Source organism: Zosterops lateralis, assembly GCF_965231275.1.
Source record: "Zosterops lateralis genome assembly, chromosome: 26".
Taxonomy (NCBI): domain Eukaryota; kingdom Metazoa; phylum Chordata; class Aves; order Passeriformes; family Zosteropidae; genus Zosterops; species Zosterops lateralis.
Genome location: NC_139786.1, coordinates 3,193,935 through 3,217,399, shown reverse-complemented (window position 1 = coordinate 3,217,399; position 23,465 = coordinate 3,193,935). Strand labels below are relative to the sequence as shown.

The following is a 23,465-nucleotide window of genomic DNA, read 5'->3' as shown; positions in this document are numbered from 1 at the left end:
TCCTGAAAAATATTTATGGGTGAGGAAAAAGGTGGGAAACAGGAGGTGCAGCTTTGGGTTTGTCACTCTGGGCTGGGTGACGGTGGCACAAGGACTGTGCACGCTCAGCCCTGCTGCCATCCCATTGTCCCTGACCCTGTCCCTGACCCTGTTCCTCACCCTGACCCTGCTCCTGACCCTGTTCCTCACCCTGACTTTGCTCCTGACCCTGTTCCTGACCCTGCTCCTGACCCTGTTCCTCACCCTGACCCTGCTCCTGACCCTGCTCCTCAGCCTATTCTTGACCTTGACCCTGACCCTGTTCCTCAGCCTGTTCCTGACCCTAACCCTGCTCCTGACCCTGTCCCTGACCCTGACATGACCCTGTTCCTCACCCTGTTCCTCACCCTGTCCCTGACCCTGTCCCTGACCCGGCTCCTGACCCTGTCCCTGACCCTGTTCCTGACCCTGTTCCTGTTTTTTGTTCCCCCAGGCTGGTGGACGATCGCTGTGTGGTGGAACCAGCAGCTGGAGACCTGGACAACCCCCCCAAAAAATTCCGAGGTGAGGCTGCGGCAGCTCCATCACCCCATGGGTGACATCAGGGACAATCCTGGTGTCCTGGGCACCCACAGCAGGGTTGGGACAGGGGGACACAGCTCTGTCCTGTGCTGCTCCCACCTGGAGGTGCTGGAATGTTCTGTGTGCTCAGGATACTCCACACTCATTATTCTCACCCTGGTGGGATTTGAGTGTCTGGATGACACAAACAGGGAGTGGAGTGTCGCTGTAGGACATGAAAGAAAAACTCCAAATATTTCAGAAAAAAAGGCTTTATTGTCTAATTTTTACTGCCTTTTATAAGGTGTTCCCATTCAGACTTAACATGGTTGGTGAATAGGAGCAACACCTCTCTAATCCCCTTGATTAACTAAAAAAACAGCAAAACACCACCTGGAGAAAGATTGTTTTGAGGAAGGAGAGTTGTTTGCCAAGATTGTTTTGAGAAGAAACTTTCTTGAATTTTTTTTTGCTTGAGGAAAAAGTCAGCAACTGCCAGCAGGGTAAAACCCCTCAGACCCAAAAAAATATCAAACCCACAGGAGAGAGCTGGGAAATCTCCCCAGAGCTGTGACTGTGGTGTTGGGTTTGGGGTTGGTTTAGGGCAGCTCTTCCTTTCATCCCTCCTATCATAATTTTATATCTTTTTTTAAATAAGAACTTTTTAAATACCAATTCCCCACTCTGCCTCGTGCCTCCACCTTTTCCTCAGGGTGGCTTTAACAGCACCATCCCCCTGACCACCCTCCTTTCTCTCCACACCCCAAAAATATCTCAAAACATCCATTTTTCCACTCTCTCAGGATCCCACCAAGCATTAACCCTGGAATGATTGCCATTAATTTATTAATGAGCTTAATTAAGAACCCATCCAGCATCTCCTAGATCCTTCCAGCTCCATTCCCAGCCATTTCCACCTGGAGCTGGATGTTCATCAGCCTCCCCTATCCCTGGCCGTGTGTTTGAGTTGAATCTCTTTTCCAGACTCAGGTTTTTTTTGGGCTCAGCCCTGCTCCCTATCAGGATATCCAGCTGTTTGTTTTAATGGCCGGAAAGGTAGAGCTCTCCGTGCTCGATAGCCATCGCCTGCAGGAGGTGAAAACAAACGGTCCGGGGCTGTTCCCTGCGGCCCTGGTCAGAGTTCGAAGGGGATTTTCATGCCTTGTCGCCGTCCCCACATCCTGCAGCCGGTCCCTGCCCTATCCTGAGCCGCACACGGGTCGTGCCGGGGCTTCCCGCTGGGAAAACAGGACCCTCCTGTGCCCAGGTCAGCTCCTTTGGAAATGCCAGAACCCACCTGGGAGCTGCTCCTGGCCCGGCTCCTCCGGGAGACGCCCGACACCTCTCGGTTATTTTGGCTTTTTTTAATTATTATTATTATTATTATTTTGCGGTTTTTCCTCCCGCCGAGGCTCTTCCCAGCCCAGCTCAGGCACGTCAGGAGAAGTTTCCACCCTGCAGGCAAAGGGGGCAGAGGGACCCTCAGCTGTGCCACTGCTGTCCCCAGTTCCCTAAAATCTCCCTGGAGATTTTGTCCCCCAGACATCTCTGGGTGGGAAATTTTGTCCCAAAAGCCACTATGAGTGGGAATTTTTGCCCCCCAGGCCTCTCTGCAGGGGATATTTTGCCCCCAAAACCACTCTGGATGGAAAATTTTGCCCTTAAAGCCACTCTGGGTGGCAAACTTTGCCCCCAGACATTTCTGGGTGGGAAATTTTGCCCCCAAAGCCACTGTGAGTAGGAGATTTTGCCCCCCAGGCCTCTCTGCAGGGGATATTTTGCCCCCAAAACCACTCTGGATGGAAAATTTTGCCCTTAAAGCCACTCTGGGTGGCAAACTTTGCCCCCAGACCTCTCTGGGTGTGAAAGTTTGCCCCCAAATCCACTCTGGATGGGAAATTTTGCCCCCAGACCTCTCTGAATGGGAAACTTTGTCCCCAAATCCACTCTGGGTGGGAGGTTTTGCCCCCAAATCCATTCTGGGTGGGAAACTTTGCCCCCCAGACCTCTCTGAATGGGAAATTTTGCCCTCAAAACCACTCTGGGTAGGAGGTTTTTCCTCTCAGGCCTCTCTGGGTGAGAAATTTTATCCCCAGACCTCTCTGGATGGGAAATTTTGACCCCAGACTTCTCTGGATGGGAAATCTTGCCCCCAAATCCACTCTGGATGGGAGGTTTTGCCCCCAAAGCCTCTCTGGTCTGGCAGATCAGCCCCAATCACCCTCCAGGCTGCTCACTCAGGGCAGTGCTGGTTCTCCCTCCACCTTCCCCCTTTTCCACCCCAATCCACCTCTCAGAAACCTGGCGGTGCTTTGGCCCAGGTGCCAAAATCTCAACCCAAGCCGCGCCTGGGATTTCCTGCAGCCAACCCCGGCCGTGCCTCAGTTTCCCTCCTGGCACAACCTGGGGCAGGGCACGCTCAGGGCCAGGCCTTGGATTCCATTTCAGAGTCCCTGTGCTGGGTTTTGTTTTTGTTTTGTTTCTGTGGGGTTTTGTTTGTTTGTTTGTTTGGTTTTGGGTTTTTGGTGGGTTTTTTTGGTTTTTTTTTTTTTTTTTTTGCTTTGGTTTGAGTTTTTTTTTGGCTTGTTTTTTTGTTTGTTTTTGTTTTTTTGGGTTTGGGTTTTTTTTTTTGTTTGGGTTTTTTGGGGGGGTTTTTTGTTTGTTTTTTTGTTTGTTTTTGGTTTTTTGGGTTTGGTTGGGGGTTTTTTTGGGTTTTTTTTGGGGGGGTCTTTTGTTTGTTTTTGTTTTTTGGGTTTGGTTGTGGGTTTTTTGGTTTGGTTTTTTGGGGTTTTTTTGGGGGTTTTTTTGGTTTTTTTTGGTTGGTTGGTTGGTTTGGTTTGGGTTTTTTGGGGTTTTTTTTGTCTTTTTGTTTTATTTTTTTGGTGGTTTTTTTTTTTGTTGCTGTTGGTTTTGTTTTTGTTTTGTTTTTTGGGGGTTTTTTGGGGGGTTTTTTGGGTTTTTTTACCTCCCCCTGGTTTCTCCTTCCCACCAGCGCCTTTTGCAGCAATTCCCGCTAATTAACAATTTAATAGGGACCTCTCCAGGTGCCCGGGGCCTGGGGCTGCTCGGCCCGTTTGGCACGGGGATGTGCCATTGGCAAACAGGTAAAAAAAAAACCGAAATGTGAAACCTGGCGCTGCCCCAGCGGCCCCGGCCGGTGAGAACCCCAGCGGCACTCCCAGGTAAATAAATACTCTCTCTCCAGCGCCTCGGGCTCGCCGCCAGCCAGGGAAAGGACTTTTTTTTATTTTCTTTTTAATTATTATTATTTTTTTTTTAATTTTTATTTTTTGTGCCTGAACTTTCTAGGCTGCTATTTCTGGCATAATTAGGGCGATTTTTCAGGCTGCAAAGCCCTTCCTGCCCTCAAACCCCGCTGAGGTTCCAAGGTTGAAAAAGGGGGTTGGGAAGATGTGAGGGCCTCGTTGTCTCCCAGACATCTGTTCTCCTGCTTCCCTTCCCGGAGCCTGGCCCTGCCTGTGTCTGCACCTCCCGCCCACATCCCGGGGGAGAACAGGGAATGGGGGCAAGATCAGCACAGGGAGGGCTTGGAGGAGCTGGATGTGCATCTTTTGGGATCTTGAAATAGAGCTGCTGACATGGGGATTTGGGAGATGCTGATCCGGGTCAGGGATGGAGGGATGGAGGGAGGGATGGATGGATGGATGGATGGAGGGATGGATGGATGGATGGATGGATGGATGGAGGTTTGTGTGTCCCCATGGCAGGGCCACCACAGGCTCCTCTTGCAGCCTCGGGGTGTCCTGTGGGTGACAAGGGACGTGGCTGATCATCGTCAGGGTGGGTGACAAGGGACATTGCTGATCCTCCTCAAGGTGTCCCATGTGTGACAAGGGACATGGCAGAGCCTTCTCAGGGTGGGTGACAAGGGACGTGGAGGTGGCTGATCCTCCTCGGGGTGTCCCATGGGTGACAAGGGACGTGGAGGTGGCTGATCCTCCTCGAGGTGTCCCGTGGGTGACAAGGGACGTGGCTGATCCTCCTTGGGGTGTCCTGTGGGTGACAAGGGACGTGGAGGTGGCTGATCCTCCTCGGGGTGTCCCATGGGTGACAAGGGACGTGGAGGTGGCTGATCCTCCTTGGGGTGTCCCGTGGGTGACAAGGGATGTGGCTGATCCTCCTCAGGATGTCCCGTGGGTGACAAGGGACGTGGAGGTGGCTGATCCTCCTCGAGGTGTCCCGTGGGTGACAAGGGACGTGGCTGATCCTCCTTGGGGTGTCCTGTGGGTGACAAGGGACGTGGAGGTGGCTGATCCTCCTCGGGGTGTCCCATGGGTGACAAGGGACGTGGAGGTGGCTGATCCTCCTTGGGGTGTCCCGTGGGTGACAAGGGATGTGGCTGATCCTCCTCAGGATGTCCCATGGGTGACAAGGGACATGGAGGTGGCTGATCCTCCTCAAGGTGTCCCATGGGTGACAAGGGATGTGGCTGATCCTCCTCGAGGTGTCCCGTGGGTGACAAGGGACGTGGCTGATCCTCCTTGGGGTGTCCTGTGGGTGACAAGGGACGTGGAGGTGGCTGATCCTCCTCGGGGTGTCCCGTGGGTGACAAGGGACGTGGAGGTGGCTGATCCTCCTCGGGGTGTCCCATGGGTGACAAGGGACGTGGAGGTGGCTGATCCTGTCCCAGCCTCCCTCCTGCCGGGATCCTCTCCTCCTTTGGTGCAGCTGGGCTCAATCAGAGCTCCTTCTCCCCCCTGAAGCTTCCCTTCCCGAGCAGCCCAGCCATTTCCGATGGGAACACTCCTGACCACGAGCCCAAGGAGTGCAGTAATTCCTGGACTCGATATTTATCCTGATTTAAATCCGGCCCAGCAGCCGGCGCACGGTGACGTGACCTCCAGCCGTGTCTCCCATGGCCCATCCCAGGAGTGTCCCAGCCCCTGGGTGACACTGGCCCTGCTGGGGACACCCTGGTGGCTGCTGCAGCCTCAGCAGGCTCTGCTCTGCTCTGTTCCCAGATTGCCTCTTCAAGGTGTGTCCCATGAACCGCTACTCTGCCCAGAAGCAGTACTGGAAGGCCAAGCAGACCAAGCAGGACAAGGACAAGATCGCGGACGTGGTGCTGCTGCAGAAGCTCCAGGTGAGCAGCAGCCAGGGACCCCAGTGCTGGCAGTGCCCATGAGCCCTGTGGGTGATGGCTCCACACCTCTGGTGATGTGGTTTGGGGTGAGAAGGGAATTCCAGCCATATTTTCCCCCTTGTCCCCTGCCCAGCCGTTGCTGTGTCACCCTCCTGATGCTTCTTGTGCAGAGGTGCTGTGGCAGAGGAGAGGAGCTCTGTGAGCACAGCCCTGCACCCTGGGGTGCCCCAGGGCACTTCTCAGCACCCCAGAGCACCCCACGTCACCCCAGGGCACCCCAGGGCACTCCAGGACACCCGTCAGCATCCCAGGGCACTCCTCAGCACCCCAGGACACCCCAGATCACCCCAGGGCACTCCAGGACATTCCTCAGCACTCCAGGACACCCCAGGATATTCCTGGGCACCCCAGGGCACTCCAGGACACCCTTGAGCATTTCAGGACACTCCTCAGCACCCCAGGGCATTCATCAGTACTCCAGAGCACCCCAGGACACTCCAGAGCACCCCAGAGCACCTTTCAGTACACCAGGACACTCCTCATCACCCCAGGACACCCCTCAGCACCTCAGGACACCCCTTGTCACTCCAGGACACCCCTCAGCACCCCGGGACACTCCTGCAGGAGGGAGCCCTGTTTCTAGGACACGCTCCAAAGTGCTGGGGAAGGGAAAGGCTCCCGTTGGCTTCCCCGAGCTTTGGCCAGGGCCCACATCAAACATTGCACAACGGCCTGAGGCAGCTGCCGAGGCCCCGCCGATGATTCATAAAACCAGAGCTGGGGAGAGATTTCACTAAATCATCTCATCGGGCCTGGAGCCCGGCCCGGCCCCACCATCCCCAGCCCTGCCTGGGGCAGGGGGGGCTGGGCAGGGCCAGGACAGCCTGTCCTGCCCTGGAGGTGCCAGGACAGGGTCAGTGCCCACTGCCGTGGCCAGCCCCTCACTGACACACAGAATCCTCATTTTCCTGCTCCCGTTAGCCGGGCTTGGGACGTCCCAGCTGTGCTGGCCACGAGCAGAGCAGCCCATGCTGAGCCTGATTGATTGTACCTCGGTTAGGGCTTGTCTTAAAGAGGCTTGTCCCTCTCCCTTCCAAGGAGGGGTCTCTGGCCCCCAAAAGTGACCCTTTGTCCCCCAAAAGGAGCCCCTCAAACCCTAAATGGGACCCTTTGAGGGAAGGGTCTCTGGCCCCCAAAAGGGACACTTCATCCCCCAAAACTGAACCTTTGTCCCCCAAAACTGACCCCTGAGAATCTAAATGGGACCCTTGGAGGGAAGAGTCTTTGTCCTCTAAAAGGGACCCTTTGTCCCCCAAAAGGGACACTTCAGACCCCAAAACTGAACCTTTGTCCCCCAAAAGGAGCCTCTCAGACCCTAAATGGATCCTTTCAAGGGAGGGGTCTCTGGCCCCTGAAAGGGACCCCTCAGACCCCAAATGAGATCCCTCAGACCTCAAAACAGAGCCTTCCTCACACCTTCCTGCTGCTCCTGGTGTTGTTGTGGCTGCATGGGGAGCTCAGCCCAGCCCTGCCAAGCTCTGCAGGCACCAGGCTCCTGCCTGCCCCTCGGCAGGGAGCTGATAACCGGGCTGAGAACATCTCCCAGCCCACAGAGATGATTTCCTGGGGCAGGAGCAGCCAGGTCTGCAGGGAACAAGCCCTGCCTGCCGTGCCCGTGGTTCCCTCTCCAAGCTCGTGCCCCTCACTGCTGTCCCAGTGGGTTTAAGCTCTGTGTTTTCTTGGCACAAAGGAGCTCAGACAGGCTCTGTGCTGATGTCCCCCAGTCCTCCCCGACCCCCTGTGGGCACCCCTGGGCTTGGGGACAGTCCCCAGCCCAGCCAAGGGACAGTGTGGGAACATCAGCTCCGGGAACTCGTGTGTTTGGGGCAGCCACAGCTCCCAGTGCCAGCCCCAGTGGCTGCTGGCGAGGGAGGTGCTCAGATCTGCAGGGAGATTTGGGGCTGCTGCATCTCCCATCAGGGCCCTGTTGCTCCATGGGGTTGTTGTTCCACTCCCAGAGCGGCGTCAGTGCGGGATTTCTTGGCAGCAGGTTTGTCCTGGTGGCAGCAGCCACCTCTGCAGGGGGGAGAGAGTGGCTCCAGGGGACACCCAGAGCTCTGTGGGGACAGAAAGGTCACCTTGGGTGGCAACCAGAGCTCTATGGGAATGGAAGAATCACCCCAGGGGAAACCCAGAGCTCTGTGGGGACAGAAGGGTCACCCCAGGGGACACCCAGAGCTCTGTGAGGATGGAAGAGTCACCCCAGGGGACACCCAGAGCTCTGTGGGGACAGAAGGGTCACCCCAGGTGGCACCCAGAGCCCTGTGGGGACAGAAGGGTCACCCCAGGGGACACCCAGAGCTCTGTGGGGACAGGCACCAGGCACATTCACAGCCCTCACCTGCTTGGGCACTCAGGACCTGCTGCCCCATCCTCCCTCCCAGTGCCAAACCGTGATTCCAGATGTTTCCCAATTCCTCTGCCCTCAGGTGACAGGGCTGAGAGCAGGATGGGAAGGGGCAGAGGCTCTCCCAGCTCCATCCCTGGCTGTTTTCTGTCACAATTTTGGGGGAGCCCTGGGTGGGGCTGTGCTCAGCCTGGCGCCAGGGCTGTGGGTGCTCCTCTGCCATTCCCAGATTTGCTGTGAGAGCAAGTTCCTGCCTCACTTTAAATGTGTCAACATCCCATCACTGCTCCCACTGCCAGAGCCAGCACATGGAAAATCTCTGTGGTTTTGGAGAGGGGCTGCTGAGCCTTCCCTGCTGGGGACCCATCCTGCTGCAGCAGGTCCAGGCCTGCTCCATCTCTGGGCACGGTGCCTTTGGCTCCTTGGTTTTGGTGCTGCCAACAGCCCCCAGTCCCCACAGCCCTTTTTTTGGGGGTGTTTTACCCCCATCCCCAGCCTGAGCCCAGCATCCCCATTTGGTGTCACCCCAAAACCTGCTGTCCTGGGGGAATTCTGGTGCCCTTTTGTCCCTGTCCTAATTTGTAAAGTCCTCAATTTAAAGCCCTGAAGGGCTCCCTAGGGCTGGTCAGGACCACACTGTGGCCCTGGGTGACAGAGGGACACTGACCCTGATCCCAGCCCAAAGCCAAGGCTGTGAGTGAGTGACCTGGTAGGATTTGGGGAGGGAGGAGGGAGCTGCCCCACACTCAGCCCTTCCCCTTTGGGAGCAGCACGCGGCCCAGATGGAGCAGAAGCAGAACGAGACGGAGAACAAGAAGGTGCACGGGGACGTGGTGAAGTACGGGAGCGTCATCCAGGTACGGATCCAGCAGGGCTGGGGGTGTCTGGGGGGAGCTTTGGGGGCTGCACTTCTCATCTCTGCCTGAAACTCTGCAGAAAGAACCCCATAACTAATAACAGTTGTTAGAGTGGTGTGTATTTATCGACGTCGAGATGCGTGGGGAATAATTTCACCAAAGACACACATGTTTACTCAGGAACTTGCCTTCTTTATTATTCTTTGAGGTCTTACATGACATTCTATGGTCTCCCTTTATACATATTAATTCCCTGACTCTGCCCATCCTTGCTTGGTATGGTAATTGCTCCACGCCCTTCTGGGCATGCTTGGTCTTTGGTGGTGGTGGTCTTCAGGTCATGGTGGTGGTCTTCAGGTCATGGTGGTGGTGTTCAGGTGGTGGTGGTGGTGGTCTTCTGGTGTTCACCTTTTTATCTTTATCTTTCCCGCTTGTGGTTTGGCCTTCCTGGCACATTTTAAAGGGAACATATCATCTTATAGTCTATGTTCTTTTTTTCAATCTTCTCTCTTAGCCCTGTTATTTTGCTGTTTAGGCCAGTTCTTTTAGTTCTTTTTTTTGAGTATTCCAAAGGTTTCCCATACTTGTGGTGCTTAAATATATGCAAAAGGGCAACAGACACAGCGTTCAGTGTTCACTAAATGCCATCTCATACATTCTAAAACACTACTTGCAATACTACTTGGAATATATGTTCTTTAATCTACTACAAAAGATCAGCTGAGATTTCTCAAATCTGTGTCCCACTCCCACCCTCGGCCCCTCCAGCTGCTGCACATGAAGAGCAACAAGTACCTGACGGTGAACAAGCGGCTGCCGGCGCTGCTGGAGAAGAACGCCATGCGCGTCACCCTGGACGCCACCGGCAACGAGGGCTCCTGGCTCTTCATCCAGCCCTTCTGGAAGCTCAGGAGCAACGGGGACAACGTGAGCACGGGGCCCCAGCAGTGCCTGGAGGGGTGTGCGAGGAGCTCTGAGTGTGGGCTGGGCTCCTCAGTGGGTGCTCTGTCTCATCCTCGCTCCCCTTTTCCCATTTTGCTCCCCAGGTAGTCGTGGGAGACAAAGTCATCCTGAACCCCGTGAACGCTGGGCAGCCGCTGCACGCCAGCAACTATGAGCTGGCTGATAATGCTGGCTGCAAGGAGGTACAGGAGGGCCTGAGGGTTTCCCTTTCTTGTCCTTCCATGTCCTTCCTTCCCCTTCTTTTTTTTCCCCCTTCTTTGTTTTTTCCCCCTTCTTTTTTTTCCTTCTTTTTTTTTTTCCCTTCTTTTTTCCCCCTTCTTTTCCCCCCCTTCTTTTTTTCCCCCTTCTTTTCTCCCCCTTCTTTTTTCCCCCTTCTTTTTTCCCCCTTCTTTTTTTCCCCCTTCTTTTTTTCCCCCTTCTTTTTTTTCCCCCTTCTTTTTTTTCCCCTTCTTTTCCCCTTCTTTTTCCTTTGTCCTGGGGTCATGACCACACTCCCTTGCTCTGCAGGTGAACTCAGTCAATTGTAACACCAGCTGGAAAATCAACCTGTTCATGCAGTTCTGTGACCACATGGAGGAAGTGCTGAAGGGGGTAAGGAAGGAGGTCTGGGGGACACAGGACGTGGCCACCTGGCTCTGTGACAAGGGCAGAGAAAAGGTCCTGCCTTGAGGGCTGTAATTCCAGGGAGAATTCATCACCCAGAGAGCAGCACAGTGAGGCAGAGCGGGATATTTTAGGATCTGCTGGCAACAGGGAGCTGAGGGCACAAATTACAGACCTCAGAGTGTTAAATCTGACTTTTGGGGACAACCCCAGTGCCAGCAGTGCCTTCTTGTGACAATTCCAGCTGCCCAGCCCTGCTGTTGCCTGGGAAAGGAACTTTCCCTGCTGAGCCATTGTTTGGGGCCGAGGTCCTCCAGGAAGCAGCTGGCTGGATGTGGATTGTTAGGATCCTACAGCCCTTCATCCCCCAGGTGCTGTGCTTAGCCCAGCTTCCCACATCCTCCTTCCCGGGGTGTTAATGCCTTAAACAGGTCAGGGAGAGGAGCCTCTGCCTGCTCCAGGGGTGGAAAGGGATGGATTCACATCCATTTATCCCCTGGGGGTGGAAGCAGAGGGGTCACTGCAGGGATAATGGGAGTGGTGGCAGTGCAGGATGCCTGTGTCCCATCCCCTGGGCTCAGAGGAGCTTTTGTGCTGCCTGGAGCAGGTTTTGGCAAAGCTCAGGGAGGTTGGATGGGAAGAGGTGACAGTGCCCTGTGGTCCTCAGGGTCCCACAGTCGAGCTGTGTCCAGGAGGAATCCTGTCCCCTTTGCAGCATCAGGGGGCACAAGAGGAGATGCACTGCAGGAAATTTCAGTGGAGAAACTCACAGTGGAGAAATTTCTCCACTGGCTGAGTGGTTAAACATGAGAACAGGCTCCCCAGGGCAGTCACCATCCTTGGAAGTGTTTAAAAACGAGCAGACAGACACTTCAGGATGTGGTTTAGTGGGCATGGTGGTGAAAGTTTGAACTTTATGACTTTGGAGGTATTTTCTAACCCGAAAGACTCCAGGATCCTTTGAGCCTGACCCTCACCCCTGTGTGTCCTGGTGCAGGGGGACGTGGTGAGGCTGTTCCATGCCGAGCAGGAGAAGTTCCTCACCTGTGACGAGTACAAGGGCAAGCTGCACGTCTTCCTGCGCACCACCCTGCGCCAGTCGGCCACCTCGGCCACCAGCTCCAACGCCCTCTGGGAGGTGGAGGTGAGCAGGGAGGGCAGGGATGGGGGGTGTTTGGAGGCCTCCCAGTCCCTCCTGTGCCGTGGCTGAGCTCTCCCCTGCCTTTCCCAGGTGGTTCACCACGACCCGTGCCGGGGAGGGGCCGGCCACTGGAATGGCTTGTACCGCTTCAAGCACCTCGCCACGGGCAACTACCTGGCAGCAGAGGTAAGAGGGTGGCAGAGGGGTGCAGGGAGGTGATGTGGCACCCCTTGCAAAGGCAGTGCCCACCTCGGGCAGGGAGTGATGCCCAGAGTTTCCTCTGATCCCCTCCAATTTGCTCCTTGCGACTCCTCCTCGCTCGCAGGAGATGTTGGCACCCGACTGCTGTTATCATTTACCTGGTTTAGAACCAAACTTCCCCCCCTGAAATCCCCCAGTGAAGGGGTTCACTCGCTCAGATCTGGGGTTTGGCTCATTTTCTGGCCCAGGGGGACAGGAGAGGGTGGCTGGGGCGTTTCTGTGCTCACCCCATGCCAAAGGGAGCGACTGGCACATCCCAGTGCGTTGGAAGTGGGATGTGACTCATCCTGGCAGAGGGTGGGGGCAAAACCTGGGTCTGGAAACACCATCTGCCAGGTTTTTCTGCTCCCATTTAAGGCCAGCTCAAGGCCTCCTGAAGGAGTTGCTGCCCTTGGATAATGGGGTGTGTTTGGCACTGGCAGGACTGAGGGCTGTGCTCTGCTGCCAGGGCAGCAGGGACATCCTGGGGATGCTCCCCAGCTGGAGAAGACACCCAAGGGTGGCCCCCAGGGCCTTTCCATCACTGCAGGGTGGAAAACAGCAAACTCTGGGGCTCTCAAATGGGTGCTTTAAACCCAAAGACACTCAGTTAACACCTGAAGAGGAAAGAAGATCTCGGACTGAGCCCATCCTGGGCTGGTGCTGCTCACTGGGAGCTCAGCCTGGAGCCTCCAGGGAGTTCTTGCTGCCACACAGAGCCTGGGTCTGCTCCCCTGAGCTCCCCCATCCTGCTCCCAGGGCTGGGACACTGCACTGGGCACAGGTCACATCCTCCAGCCCCACCTGGGCTGTGTTCAGGGAAGGCAGGAATAGGGACCACACACCACCCGCAGGGGTTTGGAGGGACTGACCGACTGACAGCTGCTTTTCATCTCCCTCTTTAACTTTTCAGGAAAACCCAAGTTATAAAGGAGACGTGGCTGAGCCCAAAGCAGCGCCCACGGTGAGCAGAACCGCTGCTGCCGCTGCCCCAACCACGCCAGCTCTCAGCCAGGGCCTGAAATCAGGGAAATGCCCCAAACTGAGCCCTCTGAGGGGACTGCAGCCCAGTTTGTCCCACATCATCCCACTTAGAGCAGTGTCCCTGTGTCCCACCTGTGAGAGGACCCTGCCAAAACCTCTCAGAGGTGTCCCAGTGCATGTTGGCTCGCCAGGCCACGGGGAGATGCTTGATAAATGAGAGAGTTGGATGTTCAGGGGGGGTTTTCTGTGCTGTTGGTGAGGTTTGCACAGGGGGAGGCCTCGTAGCTCAGGTGCATCCACACCGCTTGTGCTCTGCTCGTGTGAGGTCAGCCCTGGCAAAGCTTCTGCTGCATCCCTCCGATGCTGAGGGTGCAGGAGACCCCCCGAGCCGGGCTCAGACACCCCCTCCCCCCCGTGCAGGGGGGCAGCAGCCGTGCCAGCCGCAGGAACACCGGGGAGAAGATCAAGTACCGGCTGGTGGCCGTGCCCCACGGCAACGACATCGCCTCCCTCTTCGAGCTGGACCCCACCACGCTGCAGAAAACTGATTCCTTTGTCCCACGGTAGGGCAGGAGGAGGGGAGGCTGAGTGCTGGGGAAGGGCAGGGCTGGCGTGTCCCCAGAGAGGGGACATTACTCGCCAGGACGTTGTGGGGGTCACTGAGCAGGACGTTGTGCTGTTGGCAGGAATTCCTACGTGAGGCTGCGCCACCTCTGCACCAACACCTGGATCCAGAGCACCAACGTGCCCATCGACATCGATGAGGAGAGGCCCATCCGCCTCATGGTAGGGCCCTGCTCCCTCCTCTCTCCTGGGGATTATTCCCTGTTCTCTGAAAGCTCTTAGGGTGCTCCTTCCCTCCCAGCACCCAGGGACTGAAACACTCTGGATGATCCAAAGGGGTGGGTGGACACCAGCCTGGAGCCCACCCCAGCCCTTCTGGTGGGGACAAACTGTCACTGATGTCAGCAGGAGTGGTGGCACCTGTTGGGGACACACCTGGCATAGCCCTGTCTGTGTGACACACTGCTTCTCCCTTCCCTCCCAGCTGGGCACGTGCCCCACCAAAGAGGACAAAGAAGCTTTTGCCATCGTCTCCGTGCCCGTGTCCGAAATCCGAGACCTGGACTTTGCCAACGACGCCAGCTCCATGCTGGCCAACGTGGTGGAGAAGATGAACGAGGGTTTCCTCAGCCAGAACGACCGGAGGTAAAAGACCCCTGGGGATGGGGCTGTGCTGGGCTCCTCCATGGGCTCCCCAGCAGGATGAGGCCCCTGCCTGGTGCTGGTGCCAGCACTGCCTTTGCTTCCCTGCCGACAAGCCCAATCCACGCCTGCTTCTCCCAGGAGCCTGGCGAGGAAACCAGATAACGGCACGGCCCCGCTCCGGCCCCTCCTAGAAAAATATCCTAGAAAAATATCCCAGAAAAATATCCTAGGAAAATATCCGAGGGGCTGGGAGATGGCTCCATGATAGGGGCAGCTGCCTTAGTCACTGTGTTATTTTTAGGTGGGTGGGTTCTTGGTGCTTCCTGAGCAGACACAGATCTCTGTGGGACAGAGCGAGAGGCTGCCAGCCTGGCCCACGGGGGTGACCACAGGGGTGACCATGGGGGCAGAGGTGTTAAATGCAGAATCCCTGGTGTAAGCCACAAGCAAAGCCCCCCCAGACTTTCACCCTGGCACATACAGGAGCCACAGGGGCTGCAGATCCAGCCATTGACCTCCACCCAGGAGTGCAGGATCAGCCAGCAGCTCCCCTGGCAGGTTTCTGAGGCTCTTTGGTCCCCAAAACCCACCAGCATCACTGCAGGGACCTGAGTCTGGGCAGGTGAGCAGCCCCCAGGCCGCTCACCCCGTGTCCCTTCACAGGTTCGTGATCCAGCTGCTGGAGGACTTGGTGTTCTTTGTCAGTGATGTCCCCAACAATGGCCAGAACGTGCTGGACATCGTGGTGACCAAGCCCAACCGGGAGCGGCAGAAGCTGATGCGGGAGCAGAACATCCTGAAGCAGGTGGGTGGCTCTGGGGCCCTGCATCCCAGCAAGGCTGGGACATGTCCTGTGGAGTTGTCCTGTTGTCCTGTCCTGCTCAGGGCCGCTCTGGGGGCCAGAGGGATGGAAAACCCCACGGAGGAGGGTCTGGCCTCCAGCTCATGCACAGGGGGCTGGTGTGGAGCAGGACACAGCCCTGATGTCTTGTTTTGGGCAGATCTTTGGGATCCTGAAGGCCCCTTTCAAGGACAAAGGCGGGGAAGGGCCCCTGGTGAGGCTGGAAGAGCTGTCGGACCAGAAGAACGCTCCCTACCAATACATGTTCCGCCTGTGCTACCGCGTGCTCCGGCACTCCCAGGAGGATTACCGCAAGAACCAGGTGCTGGGCAGGGTGACCCCCCATCCCCACGGAGCCTCAGGGGGAACAGGGGGACATCACTGACAGCCCCCTCTGTGCCCGCTGCAGGAGCACATCGCCAAGCAGTTCGGCATGATGCAGTCCCAGATCGGCTACGACATCCTGGCCGAGGACACCATCACGGCCCTGCTGCACAACAACCGCAAGCTGCTGGAGAAGCACATCACCAAGACCGAGGTGGAGACCTTTGTCAGCCTGGTGCGCAAGAACCGCGAGCCACGGTGCGTGCGGGGTCCCTGCAGGGTGGGGAGGGGAAAGGGGAGCCATGGGGAGCCCCACTCTCACGGCAGAGCTGCCTCTCCCCACCCGGCAGGTTCCTGGATTATCTCTCGGATCTCTGCGTGTCCAACCACATCGCCATCCCCGTCACGCAGGAGCTGATCTGCAAGTGCGTGCTGGACTCGAAGAATAGTGACATCCTCATCAAAACTGAGTGAGTGGCTGAGGGAGGGGGTTTCCACCTCAGGGGTTTGTGGTGGGTTGGATGTCAGGCGCCCACCAAAGCTGCTCGCTCTGCAGCTGGAGAGAGGAGGGAAAGGTTATTGAAGGGTTCATGGGTTGGGATAAGAACCAGGAGAAATTGCTCATAAAATACTATCACAGGTGAAACAGGCTCAGGGATATGAAAAAAGTTTGTTCTTAACTAAATCAGACCAGGATAATGAGAAGTTAAACCCTTAAAAACACCTTCTCCCCACCCTACAAAGAACCACTAGAGGGTGAGCCTGGTCCCACTGAAGCTCCATCACCCCTTGAGGTGCAGCCCCTCCATCCACAGGAGCATCTCCAGATTTCCCCTTTCCTGTCCCAGGCTGAGGCCAGTGAAGGAGATGTCCCAGACCCACGAGTACCTGAGCATTGAGTACTCAGAGGAGGAGGTCTGGCTCACCTGGACGGACAAGAACAACGACCACCACGAGAAAAGCATCCGGCAGCTGGCACAGGAGGCGCGGGCTGGCAATGCCCACGACGAGAACGTCCTCAGCTACTACAGGTGACACTCCTGTGGCACCTCCTCTCCAGGTGAGGCTGTGAGGGTTGCACGGCCTCACTCCCTCTCCCCCTCACCCCCGGGCAGGTACCAGCTGAAGCTCTTTGCCCGCATGTGCCTGGACCGCCAGTACCTGGCCATCAAAGAGATCTCCCAGCAGCTGGGCGTGGACCTGATCTTCCTGTGCATGGCAGATGAGATGCTGCCCTTCGACCTGCGCGCCTCCTTCTGCCACCTCATGCTGCACGTGCACGTGGACAGGGACCCCCAGGAGCTGGTGATGCCCGTGAAGTTTGCAAGGCTCTGGACAGAGATCCCCACAGCCATCACCATCAAAGAGTGAGACACGCCGGGGCTCGGGGTGGATTTGAGGGACAGGGGGTGGCAGATGCCGTGACAGGGGAGTGTTTGTGGAGTGACCTGGGTAGGTCTGAGCCCTCAGAAGGAAGTGGGCTCCATCTGTCACAGCATTACTGCTGGTCGTGGTGGCTCAGGAGCCACCTGGGCAGTGCTGGGTGTGAGGACACCCGATTGTCCCCAGCTCACCCCGATGTGTCCCCCTGCAGCTACGACTCCAACCTCAACGTCTCTCGTGACGACAAGAAGAACAAGTTTGCCAGCACCATGGAGTTCGTGGAGGATTACCTCAACAACGTGGTGAGCGAGGCCGTGCCCTTTGCCAACGAGGAGAAGAACAAGCTCACCTTCGAGGTGAGAGCACTGCCAGTGTCACCAGCACCGTGCAGGATGTGACACTGCCTGGCTGCCACTGCCTCTGCACTGTCCCTGTCCCCCACCATGGATTCTCCTGCTCAGCCCCCTCCACAGAGAGGTCTGGAGCTGCCTTGTCCTTCCCCAGGTCGTCAGCCTTGCCCACAACCTCATCTACTTCGGCTTCTACAGCTTCAGCGAGCTGCTGCGCCTGACACGGACCCTGCTGGGCATCATCGACTGTGTCCAGAACCCTCAGCTGATGATGCAGGCGGTCTACAATGATGAGGTGGCAGGTGAGACCCTGTTCATGGCCAGGGAGGTGTTTCCTGTAGTCTGCCCAGTGTTTTTTCCATGGCCTGCCCAGTGCTTTCCCGTTTTGGTAGCAAGAAAACCAGACACTGGCTCTCTGATGTGGCTGGGTGTGCAGCAGCACATGGGGTGGTGAGCCCTTGCCTGTGCCAAAATAAATACTCTGTTCCTTCTGCTTGATCTCTGATTAAGTCTGGAGCATTTTCCAGTCCAAGTGGGTCCTTCCTTGGTCCTCTGCCGCCTCCCTCTCCACCCACACTAACTGTGGCTGCCTCTGCAGGGAAGAACGTGCGGAGGTCGATCCAGGGCGTGGGGCAGATGATGTCCACCATGGTGCTGAGCAGGAAACAGTCCATCTTCAGCGCCCCCAGCCTCAGCGCCGGCTCTGCCCCGGAGCAAGTGGACAGGGGGAGGAGCATTGAGAGCGAGAACATCGTGGTGATGGAGACCAAGCTGAAGATCCTGGAGATCTTGCAGGTTGGAGCCAATGAAGTGGTGGGATGTGTGGGATGGGGGTGTGGGATGGGGTTTTCTCTAGCAGGGGCACAGTTGAAGTGAAGAGGGCACTCAGTCACTTCTGGTTTCTCCTTCCCTGCTGCTTCCAGTTCATCCTGAACGTGCGGCTGGACTACAGGATCTCCTACCTGCTCTCTGTCTTCAAGAAGGAGTTTGTGGAGGTTTACCCCATGCAGGACAGCGCGGCCGATGGGACAGCTCCAGCCTTTGACTCCACAAGTAACTCTCCCACTTTGCCCCTGGCACTCCCCCAGCTCAGCAAACCCCAGGGGCTGGGGGGACACGGGTGGCAGAGGTGACATCTCCAGCAGAAGTGACATCTCCAGCAGCTGCTGCTGGCATGGGGCAGGGAGGGGATGGAGTTTGTGTTTTGGTGGGACCAGGATGAGAGAGCTGGGTTGGTTCCTGTGAGTTCCTGCCAAGACACAAGGCTGGCATTGTCCACCCTCGTCACTGCTTTCCTCTCCCTGCAGCCGCAGCCATGAACCTGGACCGGATCGGGGAACACGCCGAGGCCATGTTCGGTGTGGGGTGAGTCCCTGCCCCCCACAGCTCCCCTGGCCACAGGGCCCTTCCCCTTCTGTCCATCCTGCCCAGGCTGGGAGCTGCAGGTGATGAGGAGGATGAGGCTCTAAAGGCTCTAAAGCTGTCCCCATCAACCCCTGAGCTCTGTGTTAACACCCAGTGCCTCCATCCCGCTGCAGGAAGTCGAGCAGCATGTTGGAGGTGGATGATGAGGGAGGGAGGATGTTCCTGCGGGTGCTGATCCACCTGACCATGCATGACTACCCCCCGCTCATCTCGGGCTCCCTGCAGCTCCTCTTCAAGCACTTCAGCCAGAGGCAGGAGGTCCTGCACACCTTCAAACAGGTGACGCTGAGGGGACCTGGAGCACCCCACACCTGGCTGAGGGTGGGGGATGTGGGGTGGATCCTGATCCTTTCCCTGGGAAGGAGATCTGGGAGTCTAAGAGTGGGGTCTGTGCCCCAAACTGGAAACCCCTGGGGATGTCGCTGCAGGTCCAGCTCCTGATCTCAGCCCAGGATGTGGAGAACTACAAGGTGATCAAGTCGGAGTTGGACAAACTGCGCACGATGGTGGAGAAATCGGAGCTCTGGGTGGACAAGAAGGGCAGCACCAAAGGGGACAGCACAGGGGACGGGAACAAGAAGGAGAAGAAAGAGGTGAGAGCCATGAGCAAGATGCTGAGATCCAGGCTGGGAAAGGAGTGGGAGGCAGGGGGGCAGCTCACCTTAATCCAACAGCTGATGCCTCTCAATGGGGAGGCTCCAGGAGGGTCCTGTGGGGTGTGGCTGGAGGGGCACAGTGTGACCCCAGTACTGTTGTATCCCCTGCAGCACGGTGCTGACGAGGAGGTCATTGCTCCAGGAGAGAAGAGCAGCGAGAACTACCAGATAGTGAAGGGGGTGAGTGAGACCAAACCTGGTGCACTGGCAGGAAGGAAAGGGGTGAAATCCTGGGGGGATTTCCAAGTTCTCTAGTTCTTCAGTAGAAACAAGTCCAAGCCTGGCTTGCTCTTGCCAGCTCAGCACAGGGAAAAGCTGCCACATCCTTGCACTGGGGGGACTGGAGGGGACTGGGTGGGTGACAACTACAAGGGCTCTGCGTGGTGCCACAGGGAAGATCCCTGAGGGCAAAGCAGGGAACACCTGGGATTATGGAGGGGCCATCTGGAATGCAAACCAGCTCTGGTGCTGGTGACCATCCTGGGTGGCTCCAGGCTCAGCCCCTGCCCTCTGTGCTCCCTCTGTCCCCAGATCCTGGAGCGGCTCAACAAGATGTGCGGGGTGGGGGAGCAGGTGCGCAAGAAGCAGCAGCGCCTGCTGAAGAACATGGACGCCCACAAAGTGATGCTGGACCTGCTGCAGATCCCCTATGAGAAGGTGGGTGGGCAGAAACCAACTGGTCCTGAGAGCCCAGGGCAAAGGGGGCACACGGGGAGACCCCCTGAGTGGCCTCCTGCCACTCCCATCCCTCTCAGCTCCGTGTGTTTCTCCTCAGGGGGATGCCAAGATGATGGAGATCCTCAAGTTCACCCACCAGTTCCTGCAGAAGTTTTGTGCTGGCAACCAGGAGAACCAGGCCTTGCTGCACAAACACCTCAACCTGTTCCTGACCCCAGGGGTAAGGAGAAGACGTGGAGGAGCAGCAGCACAGGGAGAGAATTCAGCACCACTCTTGAGGCTGAGAGCACAGGATGAAAAAGCCAGGAGACACCAGGCAGGGCAGGAGTTTGGGACGGTTCCTGCAGCCCCCTGACCTCACTCTGCCCCTTGTCCCCAGCTGCTGGAGGCGGAGACAATGCAGCACATCTTCCTCAACAACTACCAGCTGTGCTCGGAGATCAACGAGACGGTGCCGCAGCACTTCATCCACTGCGTGGCCACCCACGGCCGCCACGTCCAGTACCTCGACTTCCTGCACACCATCATCAAGGCCGAGGGCAAGTACGTCAAGAAGTGCCAGGACATGATCATGACTGAGGTGAGGACCTCTCCTACAGGGCATGAGTTGGGGGAGAAGCAGGACAAGGCTCTTGGAACCTGCACTGTTGGCTTCTTCCTTGAGAAGAGCCTTCCAGCCATGCTGGATCCTCCCTGGAACCAGCCAGCCACAGTGGCCGTCTTGAGTGGCCATCAACCATCTCCAGGGGTTCAATGCAAGGTCCAAGAGCCAGTCTGGGACTCCCACAATTTCTGATTGCACTGCAAATGCTTGGTTCTCCCTGTTAACACAAATCCCTGTCCCCCTTCCCAGCTGCTCATCCCCCGCTGCAGAGGGGACGCCATTGGCCTTGGAGGTTTCTGACCTTCCTTTTTCAGAGTGATGACCACTGACCACTGAGCACTGACCCTTCCCTGCAGCTCACCAACGCCGGGGACGACGTGGTGGTTTTCTACAACGACAAGGCTTCCCTGGCCACCCTGCTGGAGATGATGACAGCAGCCAGGGACGGGGTGGAGGAGAACAGCCCCCTGATGTACCACATCTCCCTGGTGGACCTGCTGGCTGCCTGTGCCGAGGGCAAGAACGTCTACACCGAGATCAAGTGCACGTCCCTGCTGCCCCTGGAGGACGTGGTGAGAGTGGTGACACACGAGGACTGCATCACTGAGGTACGGGGTGGCAGCCAGGAGGAGGACACTGGGGCTCTGCACTGACTGTCCCCTGACGATGTCCCTCCCCCTTTCCCCCGTCCCTGGCAGGTGAAGATGGCCTATGTGAACTTTGTCAACCACTGCTATGTGGACACGGAGGTGGAGATGAAGGAGATCTACACCAGCAACCACATCTGGACCCTCTTTGAGAACTTCACCCTGGACATGGCCCAGGTGTGTGGGGAGGCTTGGGTGGGGACAGGGTGGTGTCACCGAAGCTCCCCTCCACACTTGGGGCCGGGGAGTGGTCAGGGCTCTCTGGTGTGACCCCCGGAGCTGTGTCACCGGCCATGTCCCTCAGCTCAGTGTGGTCCCAGCAGCTTCTGGGCAGGCACAAGCTCTCCCCAGTGCCATCAGCATCCTCCCTGTCCTCACAGATGTGCAAGAAGCGGGAGAAGCGCCTGCCGGACGCCACGCTGGAGAAATATGTCCTGACAGTGGTGCTGGACACCATCAATGCCTTCTTCAGCTCGCCCTTCTCAGAGAACAGCACCTCGCTGCAGGTGACAGGGGGTGGGCAGGGTGGCAGGGGGAGGACAGCAGCTCAGCCAGCCCCCCAAAGACATGGTTTGAATGCGTGTTCTGATGCTCTTGTCTCCCCCAGACCCACCAGACCATCGTGGTGCAGCTTCTCCAGTCCACCACGAGGCTGCTGGAGTGTCCGTGGCTGCAGCAGCAGCACAAGAGCTCGGTGGAGTCCTGCATCCGCACGCTGGCCATGGTTGGTAAGGAGCCACTGCCCTGCCCAGGGGACAGGGGACAGGGCCACCCCGGGCTGTCCCTGCCCAGCAGAGCAGGACACCCTGTCCCTCCTGGGGGGTGGCAGGACACCACGGTGAGGGGCTGCCAGCTGGGGATGGGACATTCAGCTCCGGGATGTGTCGTTGTAGGACATGAAAGAAAGATGAGAGACTTCAAATATTTTAGAAGGCAAAGAGTATAGAAAAAAGGCTTTATTGTCTAATTCTTACTACCTTTTATGAGGTGTTCCCATACAGACTTAACACGATAGGTGAATAGGAGTGACACCTCACTAATCCCATTGGTTAACAAAAAAAAAACAGCAAAACACCACCTGGAGAAAGATTGTTTTGAGAAAGGATTGGTTGTTTGCCAAGATTGTTTTGAGAAGAAGCTTTCTTTGAGAAATTTTTCCTTGGGAAAAAGTCAGCGGCTGCTAGCGGGGTAAAATCTCTCAGACCCAGAAATATCAGGCCCACAGGGATGTGCTTTTTTTGAGCTTCACCTCAGCACACTCAAGATAATGTGGGGATAAACCACAGCCTGGGCTTGGCTGGGAGCTCCCTGGTGTGTCCCTGCCTGGACACAAAGCCAACATTGACAGTGGTTTTCCCTGGCCAGGACTTTGCCCTCCATGTGCAGCTGCCTGACTCAGGCTGAGGGCTGTTAGCACTGAGTCACCGTGGAAAGGATTGCTGGTGGCTGGGCTCAGGGTGGGGATTTCCCTTTGGAATTCCAGGCAGGGTGCTTGCAGCCTCCTGACACTGGGCTCTCCCAACCGAAAATTTGGGCCTTTTTCCAGCCGGTGCAGGGCTGTGGCTGTTGGGATGTGTGAGAACACTCCAGCCTACACTGGCCTGGAGGAGTTTACTTGTGTGTTTACCCCAAATCTGCTGCAAATGAGGTGAACACTGGCAAAAAGGTGCCCAGACAGGGTGGCGTGACCCAGCTGGGTGGTGGCTGTCCCAACCCCATCCCCGTGTCCCTCAGGGTGCTTGCAGCCTCCTGACACTGGGCTCTCCCAACCAAAAACTGGGGCCTTTTTCCACCTGGTGTGGGGCTGTGGGTATTGGGATGTGTGAGAACACTCCAGCCCACACTGGCTTGGAGGAATTTACTTGTGTATTTACCTCAAATCTGCTGTAAATGAGGTGAACACTGGCTAAAGGAGATGGTGTGACCCAGCTGCGTGGTGGCTGCCACAACCCCATCCTCATGTCCCTCAGGGTGCCTGCAGCCTCCTGACACTGGGCTCTCCCAACCAAAAACTGAGGCCTTTTTCCACCCAGTGTGGGGCTGTGAGTATCAGGATGTGTGAGAACACTCCAGCCCCGACTGGCCTGGGGGAGTTTACTCGTGTATTTACCCCAAATCTGCTGCAAACGAGATGAACACTGGTGAAAAGGTGCCCTGACAGGGTGGTGGGACCCATCTCTGCTGCAAACGAGATGAACACTGGCAAAAGGGGGTGCTGTGACCCATCTGGGTGGTGGCTGTCCCAACCCCATGCCCGTGTCCCTCAGCCAAGAGCCGCTCCATCGCCCTGCCCATGGACCTGGACGCCCATGTGAGCTCCCTGCTCAACAGCAGCTCCACCAGCACGGTGCAGAGGAACACCTCCAGCTACAAGGCGGCCACACGCACCTTCCCCCGAGTCTCTGCCACCCCCAACCAGTGGGACTACAAGAACATCATCGAGAAGCTGCAGGTACAGGGCAGTGGAGTAAAGCATCTCCCCACCCCCCCTGAGTGGGTATCTTTGTAT

The 23,465-nt window shown here is 57.0% G+C and overlaps 1 protein-coding gene across 1 annotated transcript in view; it reads left to right on the top strand.

Annotated features, from left to right (window-relative positions):
• ITPR3 (inositol 1,4,5-trisphosphate receptor type 3) overlaps positions 1-23,465 on the top strand; it is a gene marked incomplete at its 5' end in the record, with an annotated part of 41,306 nt that overhangs the window by 5,266 nt on the left and 12,575 nt on the right. Inside the window, 34 exons of the mRNA XM_083878473.1 lie at positions 473-543; positions 5,523-5,644; positions 8,822-8,908; positions 9,677-9,835; positions 9,955-10,053; positions 10,379-10,462; positions 11,472-11,618; positions 11,706-11,801; positions 12,769-12,819; positions 13,260-13,402; positions 13,526-13,625; positions 13,888-14,048; positions 14,712-14,853; positions 15,050-15,211; positions 15,299-15,471; positions 15,564-15,683; positions 16,062-16,244; positions 16,329-16,580; positions 16,808-16,952; positions 17,101-17,248; positions 17,545-17,741; positions 17,870-17,999; positions 18,254-18,311; positions 18,485-18,650; positions 18,800-18,964; positions 19,139-19,207; positions 19,559-19,684; positions 19,803-19,925; positions 20,085-20,285; positions 20,666-20,917; positions 21,008-21,133; positions 21,337-21,462; positions 21,564-21,684; positions 23,224-23,408. Coding sequence (XP_083734599.1) covers positions 473-543; positions 5,523-5,644; positions 8,822-8,908; positions 9,677-9,835; positions 9,955-10,053; positions 10,379-10,462; positions 11,472-11,618; positions 11,706-11,801; positions 12,769-12,819; positions 13,260-13,402; positions 13,526-13,625; positions 13,888-14,048; positions 14,712-14,853; positions 15,050-15,211; positions 15,299-15,471; positions 15,564-15,683; positions 16,062-16,244; positions 16,329-16,580; positions 16,808-16,952; positions 17,101-17,248; positions 17,545-17,741; positions 17,870-17,999; positions 18,254-18,311; positions 18,485-18,650; positions 18,800-18,964; positions 19,139-19,207; positions 19,559-19,684; positions 19,803-19,925; positions 20,085-20,285; positions 20,666-20,917; positions 21,008-21,133; positions 21,337-21,462; positions 21,564-21,684; positions 23,224-23,408 — 4,690 coding nt within the window. The remainder of the gene's footprint in view (positions 1-472; positions 544-5,522; positions 5,645-8,821; positions 8,909-9,676; positions 9,836-9,954; positions 10,054-10,378; positions 10,463-11,471; positions 11,619-11,705; positions 11,802-12,768; positions 12,820-13,259; positions 13,403-13,525; positions 13,626-13,887; positions 14,049-14,711; positions 14,854-15,049; positions 15,212-15,298; positions 15,472-15,563; positions 15,684-16,061; positions 16,245-16,328; positions 16,581-16,807; positions 16,953-17,100; positions 17,249-17,544; positions 17,742-17,869; positions 18,000-18,253; positions 18,312-18,484; positions 18,651-18,799; positions 18,965-19,138; positions 19,208-19,558; positions 19,685-19,802; positions 19,926-20,084; positions 20,286-20,665; positions 20,918-21,007; positions 21,134-21,336; positions 21,463-21,563; positions 21,685-23,223; positions 23,409-23,465) is intronic.